The 14373-nt window shown below is 44.4% G+C and overlaps 1 protein-coding gene across 1 annotated transcript in view; it reads left to right on the top strand.

Annotated features, from left to right (window-relative positions):
- The first annotated feature begins 563 nt into the window (after nt 1–563).
- Nucleotides 564–14373, top strand: part of VEGFC (vascular endothelial growth factor C) — an 80203-nt gene continuing 66393 nt past the window's right edge. Inside the window, exon 1 of the mRNA XM_042808435.1 lies at nt 564–1305. Within this exon, the coding sequence (XP_042664369.1) occupies nt 1162–1305 (144 nt within the window). The 5' untranslated portion in view covers nt 564–1161. The remainder of the gene's footprint in view (nt 1306–14373) is intronic.

Genomic DNA, 14373 nt, shown 5'->3' with positions numbered 1-14373 from the left:
GGTTTTACTGTTTGTCTTCTTTTGTTTGTTTGTTTTTGTTAACTTTTAATCACCGTTACGGTGTAACTAGCAAGTGAATGGGCTGTAACCTCTGTTCAAAGATGGCTCCAAGATGTCATCGATAAGAAGGCTACAAATAACTATGGTACTCTCTGGGGCACCCTGTTTCTAAAATGGCAAAACCCTTTCTGCTTGGCCAAAATAAAGCTACAGCCCTGCTCTCCTCTCTCGAGCGGAGCTGCCAACACGGCTCGACAAGTAGCTGATGAGGCTCAGCAGCACTTTCCCCGCACGCTTTCAGGCGGGCTCCGCGGGCGTTTCACCCAACCGGACCCGCCGGTTTCGGGGCGGAACGCCAGCCGCCGGGCCCTCGGCGTTCCCCTCGGGGCCGGGACCCGCAGCAGGCTCCCCCCTCTCGGAGCCCAGCCCCGGGCCCGCCCGCTCCCCCCGGGCCCTCCGCTCCCCCGGGCGCCGGCGGCAGGCGGCGCCGCGGCGGCGAGGAGGGAGGAGGAGGAGGAGGAGGAGGCGGAGGAGGAGGAAGGCGGCCGCCGCCGGCCCCTCTCGCCGCGCAGAGGCGCAGGCAGAGGGCGCTTTCGCCATGCGCGGCCCCCGCCGCCGCGCACCCCCCGGCCGCGCTGCCGCTGACAGGCGTCCGGAGCCACCTCCGCGGCGGGCGGAGCGGCGCGGAGCGGAGCCCCCCGGCCCGGCCCCCGCGGGAGGGCGAAGGGAGCTCCCCGGCTGCGACCGGCCGCTCGGTCCTGCTCTGCCGCTCGCTCTCCCCCCGTCCCGTCCCTTCCCTTCCCTTCCCTCCTCCTCCTCGCTGCGCTTTCCACCTCCCCTGCTCCTGAGTGAGCGCAGCCTCGGATGTCCGGTTTCCTGGTGGGTTTTTTACCTGGCAAACTCCGGATAACTTTGGTGAGAATTTGCCGAGCGGCTGGGAAAGTTGGGAACTCCCCTGCAGGCGTCTAGGAGCTGCTGCTACCGCTACCGCATCTTCTGCATCCCACGGATTTTACCGCCTTGGATATTGCGAGGGGAGGGAGGGGGGAGAGGACGGCGAAAGAAGGGGGAGAGAGGAAGAGAAGGAGCCTCGCAACTTCGCCTGCGTTCCTCCAGCTGCCCCGCGGCCCCGCTCCGCGCCCGCCCTGCCATCTTTGCACGATGCACTTGCTGGGGGTGCTCTCCCTGGGCTGCTGCCTGGCTGCCGGCGCCGTGCTCCTCGGGCCCCGGCAGCCGCCCGCCGCCGCCGCCTACGAGTCCGGCCAGGGGTACTACGAGGAGGAGCCCGACGCGGGGGAGGCGAAGGTAAAACCCCAACCCCGGCCCCCGAGGCAGATGCCGGCTCGCTCCTCTGGGCGTGTGGCTCCGAGTCCGGTTGAACGGACCGCTTGGAAATCCCACCGAGGCAAATATTTGGGAGAAGGCTTTTTAAGTTGGGGAGGTTCTTTAAAAGTAGGGGGAGGATTTAAGGACGGGGGGGGGTGGGAGGGAAACGACAAAAAAAAAAAAAAAAAAAAAAAAAAAACAAAAAGTCTGGGTTTTGAGGGTTGCTGGAGGGAAGGTCGCACGGGGAGCAGCTATTTAGAAAGAAAGGCAAAACACCTGATCAGCAGAGGCAGCCCAAGGGCTCAGCTCCTGCCGTGGTGCTGGGGCGTCCCGGTCCCGGTCCCGCCGTTGGCCGCCGAGCTGGGCCAGGGCAGCGCCCCGCGGGCTTCAGCCGGTCCCGGCCGGGGCGCGGGGGTACCGGGGGCTGCCCCCCCCGGGGGAGCTGCGGGGTCCTGCGGCCGGCTGGGACGGGTGGAACGGTGCGGGGGGGCTGAGAAGCAGCCCGGGGAACAGCTGCGTACGGGAACGAAGCGGCGAAGGAGGCGGGGGGGGGGGGGGGGGGGACGGTGACAACAAAACCCGAGACGTGCCGGTTGTTGAAAAGTCGCTTGGGGTTACTGACACCTTGGATGAGGTGCTGCTGCGTGATAGAGTTGACGGGAGATGTAAGGTGACGCTCGAGTCTGAGAATTTTCATTCTGCCCAGCCACACGGTGAAGGTTGGGCTTAAATTCTCAGATTCCAGTCACAAATACTTCCAATTCTGTGTTCATTGGTGTTTGCATAGGAAGTTTCGTAACGTAGAATTCAGCTACCTTTGGTACTTGTGGTTTTGCAGTTCCTGGTATGCTGATGCATAAAAATGATGCATAGTATGTGGTTGTATAAGTATATGGCATTATTAGGAAGATCTTTGATGTCTGAGTTTATAACAACTCTTGCCCTCATCTCATTGTTTTAAAGATTTCTGACATACTTACTGAAAGCAATCATGAACCAGCTCATTCATTATTCATTTCATTATGGGGCAGGGAGGAATGTGTGGATTAAAAGTTAAGATGATATTCTGATATTTTTTTTCCCCCTATGCTGTTTGTTTTACTGAATAGAAGTTTGGTAGATTTTACTGTAACTGCATAGAAAGTCAAGTTTTGACAGTGTGCCCTAGACATACTTATTTCATGTATTCAAACTGTTGTAGACCATACGTCGCTCACCAAATTCATGCTTTTCAAATAATATTTTGCATGGAAAAGGTTACTAAGTATACTGTATATTCTCAAAATATTTCAGTTACAGACAAATGCTTACATTGCAATGTTCTGAATGCTAATATGCTGTCAGTGACCATATTGCTTAAATGTTTATCAAGTATTTTTCAAACTTAAGTATTTAAAACTTGGAACACAAAATCAATTCAGCTGGTCACTCTTATCACTTAGACTATTTATAAAAGCCCTATAGAATTTAGTGAAGGGCAAAAATACCTCAACTCTTTCTAGCCCATGACTGTAAGCCAGTTATTTACTGGGTAAATCTGATGTTTGAGTTGTAAAGCCTCAGAACAGCTTATGCTGAAAAGGTAGAAAGATTCCAAACTGGAGCATGTTGCATGTTTTGTACATTGAGAAGACCTGCTGATAGTGAAGATATGCATTTAAACGATTCTGTGTGTTCCCATGTACGTGCTGTGGACAGTCACTCAGTAGTGCATTGTGTAGAAGTGCAAGTGCTCCCTGGAAAAAAAGGGAACTGTCAGCAAACCTGAGGAAGAAAGGTCAATAGACTGGGAAGTGAGTGGGATAGAATGTGTTAAGCAATTACTTAACAGAAAAATGTTTTTGTGCCTGACTACTGGTGAGTAGTAGAGAGAGAGAGAGAATGACTCTGGATCCAAGCAGATTTAGTCATGTTGGAAGTCTTCAGTTACAAGTTTGTTGCTTTTGCTGGAACTGTTCAAGTGAGAGAGTACTATGCATATTTGTTCCTGTGATGAGAGAATGTTGAGATGAATGCCTGAAGTAATTATGAAAGGAATAAGTAAACTGTAAGTAATTGAAGGAAAATATTATTATATTGTCAGTAAAAAGTCATCTGCATGAACTTTCTTAACTATTGTGAAAAATCACTTGAGTTTGTGTTCATAGATGTTATGCTTCCTCTGTTTTTACTTTCCATCCATATGCCATACTGCTGCATCTTAAACTGATGTCTACGTGCAGGTCATACAGCCTTTTGGGTCAACTCTACACAGTATATTAATTTCTCCTTACTATTTTAAGAACTTCAACTTTAGAAACATTTTTAAAAGCATGGATGAAGTTGGGGGTTCTCCAACACAGGAGGAAAAGCTGGGCAGAAGATAAGGGTATTGTGTTTTTATTCACGTAAGTGTTATGCATTACTATTGTCCTAGAGATTTGCAGCAACTTGGAAGTGTTACAGATATAAATAGCAGTAGTTTTTCATACACAGCTCTTGCAAGGGCAATTTCTGCAGCAAGTGAGCACTGATAAGTTTGTGCAGCACTGCCTCCACCGCCCTCCTCACCCCCCCCCCCCCCGTTTTTTTTTTTTCTTCCAGCCTAAGGGTAAAGTTCATTATTTAACAAGCTTACAGGGCCCAGATTAATACTTTTCAGCTGAACCGTCTGCTCAGTGGGATGGGAGTGAATCCTGCCCATAGACCACCTCCTTCGGATTTCCTGCAGCACAGGGGTGGTTGCCCCGAGGAGGGGACCCCCTTGCAGCCGCACCCCACAGGAGGCAGGGCATCCCTCGGTGCCCTCTCTCCATCTGAGTGGCATGATGCTGAAGAAAACAACCTGGTATTTCAGTTCTCTGTCTGCTTAAGGTGGGACGGGGGGAATGGGCCCTCCTGCCCCTGGAGCGCCTGCGGTTTGGCAGGGATGCTCAGAGTACCTGCAGCAAGGAGAAGGGTGAGCAGTTGCATGACAGCAGTGACTTGAAACTTTAGCTTCTTGTACCGTCTGTGCATATTTTAATAACTCCTACAATGCATTTAGGCTCTGGCTCTTGTTCCTTAGGTAGTTTTGAAATAGGACGGTGTGGTGAGTATACGCTGTCAACCTGAGAAGGTGAAGTATTTAAAGAATTATTTTATTTATTTATTTTACTGTTTGCTGAAAGTTTCAAACTGAACTGGAGGGACTACACAGGCATCTGGGGCATTAATTAAACTTAAGGTTATTGAAATGGTGGTGTGACAGTAGCATGTACCTAGACTGCATTAATGGTGATAGGGTAACAATAGCAGGAGTATGCTATTATGGTAACAATAATTGTAACAGTGGTATGGTAACAATAACTGGAAAGAAGCCACATAGCTGGGAGGGGTTGCCATAGCTGCACCTTCATTTAATTTCATAGTCAAACCTTTAGGATTATGTGAATATGCAAAAGTAGTATTGGTCAATTGTCCCAGATGGTTTTAAGAAGTTTATATTTATGTAAGGATTTTTAGTTTTGTATTTGAATGGGAATAACAAATGAAAATGTATTTGCCTGTTCTAAAGGGCATCCCTGAAAGTGGCATTGGGGCCTCTTTACACAGACAGACAGCAATAAAGTACAGAACGGTCTTCTTTGTGCTGTGATTCTGTGATTTGCTTTTTACAATGAAAATAGGTGTGCTTCTTTGAGCTCCATTTATCTTGGATGCTACCTCAGCTGAGAGATATCTTTTTATTATTATTATTTTAAAACTATTTTAAATCTGACCTAATGATAAAATGCTGTTAGTTGATGGCCAATGGAATTTAAACAGTTAGTGTGGGAGTGTGAGGAAAGGCAGTGTGTCAATTCCTGGGGTTTCCTCCTGTCACTGTATCCTGACGGCGTAACCTCAAACCCATCAGTTTTATGGCCACCTTTAAGTTTATGAAGTGTGCCTTAATCTTAGTTGTGATGTTACATGCACTGGTGGGAGATGAGGCTGGGTTTTCCACTCTGAAAACAAGCATAAACCTTACTTCTGGTACTCAAGCAGTGCTAGATTGAGTGGGTAGGGAGAATGTTATTTTTTCTGCTGTTGCTGTTTTGTCTGCTGCAACTTTCCTTTTCATGTATGTGTAGCCACTCTTTTTTTCAGACACATGCACACACAGAAAGATGCTGCCTTTTTTAAAAAGAATGATTTGTATCGGATAAAAGAGGATGAATATAAGTAATATAATAGGACCTATTAAGGAGACTAAGCAACTCTTCTGCAAACATAATTACTGAACACTGGCATAGCCTTTTGTGTGAGTAGAGTATAATACTAAGCTCCAAGAGCTCATGGCACTTTCTAGTTCTTGGTGTAGGTATGTGCATTCCTGGGTATCTTGCATAAGCACGCTTGTGTGCCTGTGAAGGACTTCACGGCATTGCTGCTGACAAATAACTGCACTTCTGAAGGTTCTAAAAAAGCTTTGGGGATCACTCTAACTGTAGTGTTTGCAGGCATATGGAAACATCTCATCAAAAATATTATTTTTACGCTCACTTAGGTTCAGTGTATGTTTAAAGTCTTGCATGTTCTTCAACGGTGTGTATCCACTTATTTTAGTGAAAACAAACCAGGACTTGTTCTTCAGGCTGTTGTAGTTGAGGGTAATGGTAATAATCCTTTCCCATTGATACCCTGCGTCCAGGATAGGAAGTCTGTCTAGAACCTCATGTTCAGCTGCTGCTTTTTTGAATGTGGTCAGTGATTCATTAAAACAAAAAAAAGGGAACAAAGGGAATCCAGCTGAAGTCAGACCGGTATCCTAACAAGTTTAATATCCTTGTTTAATGTAAAAAATGTGCCACAGCTGTTTGTAGAATGAACTATACAAAATTCCAAGTAAGGTTGTTATTTGAAAGATGTAGGCTCTGTCGAAGTCTAAGTTGCTTCTTAAGAGTTTAGTTTGGTAAGATACTGGATTTTGTTTGGTGAGTTGGATAGGTAGGATTGTTTTCATTATCTGTTATAAACATTCAATACACTTCCCCCCCCCCCCCCATTTCACTTTACTTCTGAGTGATACGTAATATGAAGTTCCCATCCATCTATCTGTGTATCTGTTTCAGAGGCACTAATAGCAGCATAAATTGCAACAGAATTTTAATTTAAAACATTGATAGCTTAGGGGGACCATGGGGGATTGTTTGTTGAATTCCTATTGTATATGAATTTGTCAACTTGTTTTTCTTGTTTTGTGTTTATCTGTCACCAGAAGTTTTTCTGATGACTTAATATTTATGTGTTGCTGTATTTTTACCCCCTGTTGCATTTCAGACTTTAGTTTGGAAATAGCTAAACTGTAAGTCATTTATTCTTCTACTCTCCCATTATAATCATTGTAAACCAATCCCTCTAGCTCTGTAGTAGTTTGGTTTTTCTTTTGACATTTCCTGACTTGCCTAAGATGGCTATAACTGCTTACAAACATTCAGAGACTGCAATTGCCAGTGAATGAGGGTTTTGTTAAGATGCTCCTATTTAGAAAAGAGGAACGGTGTTCTTTGGGGGAGGAGGAGAAAACACAGGAAAATCACCTTCTGATAGCCAAAGGAAAGAAAACAGTAGTAGTTGGTGTATTTTGGCTGTATTTGCTGAGTATGGGTGAATTCTGGTTTAGGGTGAATATGTTATCTTCCTAGATGTAGTTACTAGGGCAAAACATCTTCTGCAGGAAATTTTTGCAGTCCTGATTATGCTTAACTTCAATGAAAAATGATTTCTCAGGGAAGTTAATGACATTAATTATCTGATACTGCTGTCACCTTGAACCCTGTAGTACTCCATACTGTTCACATAATGGCTTCACCTACTTGGTGGCAACTTTCAAATAGCCTGACCTTAAGGATGCAGCTGAAAAACTGTTGCAGGTGTTTTGCATCCTGTTCTTCATTGAATAGAGCATGACTTTTTACCGTGGACAAGGGAGAATACTGGTAAAGAATTGGACAATTCTTGGAAGACACCAGAAGGCTGCTGAGGAGCAGGAGACATAGGTATTTCTCTCTAGCGTCACAGGTGTGGCGTCCCCTGTGTTACTCATACCTGATCATGGCTGTGTTGTGAAATAAGTAGTTTCAGGAATCAGATATCATCTAGAGCAAAATCCTTTACACCATTAAATGGTTTAATTCTTTGACTTTGCTTATCCAAGAATTATGCTCTGCTGAGAGAGAATAGAGGAAATCAGAGGAAGGGATTTCTTTTGAGAACAGAGGCAACATTTGGCTATTTCCTAATTTTTTCCTCAGAGCAGATATGTAGTAACACCCCCAGTCCCCTCTACATGAATGTGTGAAAATTTCCGGGACTTGTAAAGATTGTCAGAAACAACAGATATCCTGCTATCCCTCTGTACCCAGCCTTGGTGCAGACTCACGTCAAGTACTGTGTGTGGTGCTGGGCCCCACAGCTCAAGAAGGGCGTGAAGGTCCTTGAATGGGTCCAGAGGAGGGCAACAGAGCCGGGGAGAGGGCTGGCGGGCACGTCCTGTGAGGGGCAGCTGAGGGCTTTGGGCTTGTCTAGCTCGGAGCAAAGGAGGCCGAGGGGCGACCTCACTGCTCTCCGAGGCTTCCTGAGGAGGGGACGTGGGCAGGGAGGTGCTGAGCTCTTCTCTCGGGGATACAGTGGTAGGATGCGTGGGAATGGTTCAAAGCTGTGCCAGGAGAGGTTTAGACTGGACACTAAGAAACTTTTCTTTACCGAGAGGGTGATCAAACAGTGGAACAAGCCTGTCCATGTTTAAGAAGCATTTGAGTAATGCCCTTAGCAACATGTTTTAAGGTAAGGTCAGCCCTGAAGTGGTCAGGCAGTTGGACTAGATGATCGTTGTACATCCCTTTCAACTGAAATATTCTCTTCTATTCAAGATAGTTAAGAAGCAGCAAAACTACTCTAGCTGTGCTTCAACTTTCTTTGACTGTAGAATTCAGCAGACTAGATCTATTTGTGGTGGATTGCTCCAGCCATCCAGAATATACTTGCTGTATCGGTCACAATATTTAGAGCCGAGAGAAAAACTGTCCAAGTGAGGCTTCACACGTTAGCTGCTGTCTCCTTACTTGCGTTTGTGTAACAATGAGACATTTGTGGTTGGTTGTTTCAGGGCTGGTTTTGTTTCAAATTGGCTGAGGGAGATACAGCTGGTAGGTAACCTCTGCAGCCTGCTCAAGGAACAGTCTCATTTAGAAGCACAAAGAGCAGCAATTTTAGAGGTTGAGGTATTTATTACTTCCAGGTCAAATGTTAATTTTAGCAGGGCTGTATTATAATTACACTTAAAGTAAGAGCCATTCACCCCTTTCCAAATAGGTGGCTAATGCTCATTACCCTGCAAGTATGGGATCCAGATATGCAATCACGTGAAGAAAAGCTGGTAGGTGCTGTTTGAGGTGTGCTGTCTGCAGATGGTGGGATCTGCATTCCTGCTCTGCTGGCCGGATTCCCAATCTTACGGGATTTTTGCAGAGGCAGCAGTGCGAGGGCGGCATGCACGAGCTCGGTTCTCTGAGCCCCCTGTGACCCAGAGCGAGCCCCAAGGGACACTGCTGTGACCCTGTTCTGTTCATGTTGCTTGTAAGTATCAAGACTGGGTGGGATCTGTGGACTTGGATCCTCACTTACCTGCGCTTGAAAGTGTTCAAACAAAGTTGAGCTCCAGGAACTGTCCATGTAGGTGGTCTCAGTTTATGCTATATGCATATTAAAGAAACTTAACGTGGAGAAAGAAGAAAAGTTCCAAAGAGTCTAAAACGTGAGAAAAGCCCGAGAAGTGAACTGTAAGGGAAAACTTGCTTGACCAGCTTTGGTTTTGTTTGTTCCTTAAGAAAAAAAGGGAGAGTGTTTCTTGCCATAAGTGTTGAAAGTAATTTTGAGACTTTTTTATTACTATTATTTTTATTGTTATCTATTTTCTGTGAAAATGTTGCCTTTGGAGCTCTGAGAATTCAGCACAGTCTTGACCCATCATTCTTTTTGACTAACAACTGTGAAGTATTGGAAACTATGTGACAGCTTTGTGTCTACTGTGCACTGGAGACCAGGAGGATACCATGAAACTAGGTTTCACTGGAAGTCAGTGTTTGTATTTTGTACCCCTAATAGGGTTGTCCATTATTGGGTGTACTGCTGAGGGTAAAATCTATGCTTATTTGCATGCTCACTATTACCTGGAGAACACTACTCCTACTATTTTTTCTTAGAAATAATGCAGAAAGGGAAAATTATGTAACTTAAATCATTCCAGTTATATATATTTGCAACTGGCTGCAGATATACTCGACAGAAATACACTTTGCCTGTGAATGTAATAGTACCAAGACACTCGATGGAGACTGTATGTATCATTTTTATAGAATTGCAACTTATGCTTAGATCAACAGTGTAATTAACTGTCTAAGGAAACTAAGAAGTAAATTTGCAAGAAAGCTCCTTATTGACGTTTGTCCCTTGCCTAGGGACAGATGTTTCCAAATTAAAAGGGAGCCTCGACTTCCTCTTCACCCCACCCGCTCCCCAGCAAATCTTGCATAACAGGCAGAGTGCTGCTGTAATACAAACATGACCATTTACTTTGTTTCATTTTATTCATGTATGTCAAGGTATTCCATGTTAAGGTTTCAATATGTCTTTGCTGTAAGAGTTTTTTTTAAAATTTTACTTCCTGTATATCATTAATATTGAAATATTCTGTGATATGGAGGAAACAATACAATTTTGTTAATAATCAGCAGTCTTGCACTGTTGAATCACATTAGATTCAGTAAACATGGAGAAGTGGGTTTTTTTCCAGGAAGTAAGATAGCGATGGACAATTATTTTGTCTTTCCAGTTCGGTGTGTTTCTGGCTGGCTAGAGAAGAGCAAAGTGTTGGTTCATTTAAAAATACCAAGAACTCTGCTGTGCAGGCCACAGGACACAGCTTTCAGGAGAATATTAACAGCTGCGAAATACCCCACTGACATGACTGAATATGGTGGGTATTGGCCTGTTTCCTTTGTAAATTTTCATGGTTTTTCATGGAGGTTTCATCTAAACTGCCAGGCAGCAGGAGCCAAGAGGTTAAGCTCAAAATCAAATTCTCCAAGGGTCTCCTTTCTCACTTGCTGGAGTGTTAGTGATGCTGAGTTTGTGCCTTCTGCCTTGTGTTCCCAGGAGTGCCCTGAGACATGAGAATGTATTGTTTGAACACGCAGTTTGGAGAGGTCTGGGCTCCTCTTGTGTCTCAGCAGAACCCAGCTGGTTGGCAGCTCCTGGCTGCCTCAGTGCAATTTCTTTGGCCTCCCAGGAATTCCATGTACTGGGCACATGAGATTGTCCGGACCCCTCTCAGGAGGAGATTTACTGTGTCTATGCTGAGGGAGGTGGATTTGATGAACAGTCTGGATTCAGACTGAAATTAGTCCTTCTTAAAGTGGTGAACTGGTTGATAAAGGGTTGTCTCTGCAGTTACAATTCCCTGCAGGACCGTGGTGCTCAACTCAGAGTAAAAGCAGCCTGTACAATTAAAAGGTGTGGAAAGTGATGCATGAAGAAATGCTTTTATTTTTCTTACCCAAGGAGAGCTGTCTATTTCTCTCTGATCATCAACTGTGAAAATGACGACGATCTTTAAGATTAATGAGAACCCTGCTTCTTTTTTTCTCCTTGGTGTCTGGGCCAGCAGGTGATCAAATCACTAAAAACAAATGAAAAGAGTAAAGAGCTATAGATGAGTTCTGAATCCTTTCTGAAATATGTGGACAGGCTGATAAGGCAGTAAAGGCACACTGAACCATGATCTTGGAACAGGAAGTAGGGGAAGGAGCAGTGAAAGATTTTCAGAGGGCAAGAGTCTTCCTTCAAAGGAAGGAAGAATTAGGCTATTCTATTGCATCAGATAGAACTATAGAATTAGGCAAACTCTAAATTGTACAGTCATTACTAATCTGGATTAATAGCATAAAAAGGTTCTTTGTAGTAATGAAACTCTTTGAATATCTTAGCTAACGGTTTCAGAAAATTAATGAACTTTTCAAATCCTCATCTCTTATGGCAGACAGATGATCTGTGTTTTTCCCTTGAGCCTGTAAGTTGCTGCTTTACTTCATGATTAGTTGTCTTACGGTATTTATTTTGAGTGTTGAAGTCACGTAAGAGTAGAAGAATGGCTGTACCTGGTCAGACAAAATGCCCGGTTAGCCCAATATGCCACTTTCAACAGTAGCCAACACGGGCAAGCTTGTCGGACAGGCCCTGCTGCACAGCCACTGAACATGCACAGTGTGCCCCACTGATGTGGCAGAGAATGACTTGGAGAGTGATGTTGGAAACCTCAAGCACAGCATATGATGAGGAGCAATCTGTCACACCTTCCCCCTCATACCCTTTTCTCCCCAGCTCCTTCCAGGTGAAGGCTGCCCTTTGGCCGTGGCCGTGTCTTTTCCTGCAAGGAAACAGTGCCTGCTGAGTCCTGGCCCCAAAAAGTTTCTTTTTTTTTTACCCTCTGTCCTGTGAGCTGCCCTGCTTAATTCCCATGGGGTGGGACTTGTTGTACAACATCCAGCTGAATTGTTCCCAGATCATCTCATGGAAACAGCTTGTGTGGGTTGTATTCTGCTTGCTTTGTTTCTTCGCTTTTGTGTCCCACAGACCGTGTTCAGGAGAAGCCCTGAAAGCTGACCATGTACCTGCCACTCATTCCTTGGCCAGCTGGGGACTTCAGCTGGAAAACAGAACAGCAGGCATTGGATGCTCACAGGGTCACCAGACTCGTCATGTTTTTTGTAGAGAACAGGCGATCATGGCAACATGCACCTGGCTACAGCCACTCTTGTGGCTCTTCCAGGTTTTTTGGCTGGACTACTTCTTCTCTTTCTATTTATGCCCCTACCATCCAAGGCCCCACCAAACTACAGGACCTACTTGACAACCTCCTCCTGAGCAAAGAAATGGGAAGTGTCACTACATGCTTAAAGACTGTGGCAGCAGGGCAGCTTATGGACTTCCCTGCCTTAAATGATGAGGTATGTGTGTGGGGGGTGTTATTCCATTTTCTCTTATTTAATAGCTTCCAGTTGACTTTTCTCCTGTGTGTTATCCAGGTGCTTATTGAGCCCACAGAAGCTTTTGACAACAATACCTTTCTATATCAAGAAGTTTGGCTTCGGGTGAATGTTCTGTTTGACATATATGATAGTAAATTTAGAAAAACAAACAAACAAGCCTCAAAACTGAAAGAACAATTCATTTTGCCTGTCTTGAGCCTGACACCTGTTACTTATGTATGTAACTTCCCCAGTTCTTGTCCTGGACAAGGCAGGGAACAATTCTGTCCATGCTGCTTGCGGTTTATCGAGTCCCCCTCTTCATTGTCTTTCTTCAGGCTAAAGATCCTTCACTTATGTAGCCTGCCTTTTGTAATGAAGTTGTTCCTTACCTTTGATCATCCAACTTCATACCTTTCTTAATTCTCTTTAAGACTGCAGAACAAGGAAAGGGGAGAACCCGGAGTACACACAGGACTCTGGATGTGGGACACTATGGATATATGTAGGGACACAATGATCTTTTGTTCTCTTTCCTAATAATTGCACTTACATATTTATTTTAAAAGTGTGTCATGATTGGAGAGTATTTTGTAACATGTCAGAGATGAGTATGATTAAAATGCCTCTTTTAAAGAGCTACCCATATTTATACTGAAGAACTGGATGGGGGAAGGCATTTCATAGTTATTATTACTTCCTCAAAATTCCCATAAAAGCTGTTCTTAGGGGTCTGTTTCAAGATGATGTATGATTATTTAACCTGTATGTTCATTATGCTTTGAATGTAGTTTTCTGCCTGCCACATGTGCACAGTGAGAGATTTAATGGGACTAGCTATCTTCTGAGGTATAAACCATGAGCTGTATATTTAATGTCCTTAATGATTTTTTAGGAAATGAGATGTGCTCTCAAAGTAATCTGTGAAATGTGTGAGCAGTCTTGCAAAGGTTGTTGATACCTGTTAACAATAAGATGTTACTGTCAGGCAAGATTTGTGAGAGCTTGATTATGTGCACTAACTAGGTGCATATGACTAAGCAAATTTATCAGGATCCAACCCACGCTTGCAAATTTTTAAGATACACATCAAGCCTAGCCTAAAGCACAAGAATATAAGGAATAGCTCACTGGGGCACACTAATGGTTTTCCTAGGCAAGTGTTTAGCCTCAGCAGCCCATGCTGTTCTGCTTGAGGAGAATGTTTGGGCTTAGTTGCTTTCTGCGGTTCACTCCCTTCGACATCCACAGTTGTTGGACTGAGGATATTAGATGACATGCCCTTGCCGCTTCCCTTCTGTATCTGTTTATGGACATCTTGTCCATGGATTGGTCTAGTTTTCATACCAAAGATGTCACGAGTGATTAGTAGATCTTGAACTACTTCATACCAGGATGGTGCCAGTTTGGGTGCAGTGGAGCTTCTTTGATTTTGTCGATCCACAATGTCTAAAGACTTATTCTACAGTTAATCTACTTCTCTCTTCTTTGAATCCCGTGTGTTACACAGGCACAAAAGCTGTTTTCAGCACTTCCAAAATAAACAGTAAATTTTATTTTCTGATCTGGGATATATGTCCTGAAATTTTCAAAGACCAAACTAAAGAAGAAACGTGTCATTTAATTCTTTCATACTATATTTCAATCAGATACAAATGTGGTTTTTTATATTTTGGCCAGTCACAGGGACTGGGTCCAATGTCAGATTTCCCCCACTGCCTTTGTGAAGAGGCTGATTTTATTTTCATCTTTAGACCTTTATTACATGTGTAGTGTCTCTTCAGTTGCTGTCTGCCTGTGGTTTTGCCAGCTTTGGGAAGCATTTTCCCTATAGGTCAGAATAAAAATCTGTAGCTTTTTTGAGATGCTTATGATTCCTGGAACCCTTATTATGGATTTGTTCATAGGAAATTCCATCTTCCAAATACCACTTGGTGAGCACAAGTGCAGTGTCGAGTATAGGAGTAAACCAGACAATCCTGTTTTGCTCTTGATGCCCTACTCCACAGAAAAATAT

This window comes from Tyto alba, unplaced genomic scaffold (assembly GCF_018691265.1).
Source record: "Tyto alba isolate M040663 unplaced genomic scaffold, T.alba_DEE_v4.0 Super-Scaffold_6, whole genome shotgun sequence".
Taxonomy (NCBI): domain Eukaryota; kingdom Metazoa; phylum Chordata; class Aves; order Strigiformes; family Tytonidae; genus Tyto; species Tyto alba.
This window is presented reverse-complemented; position numbering and strand designations above follow the sequence as displayed.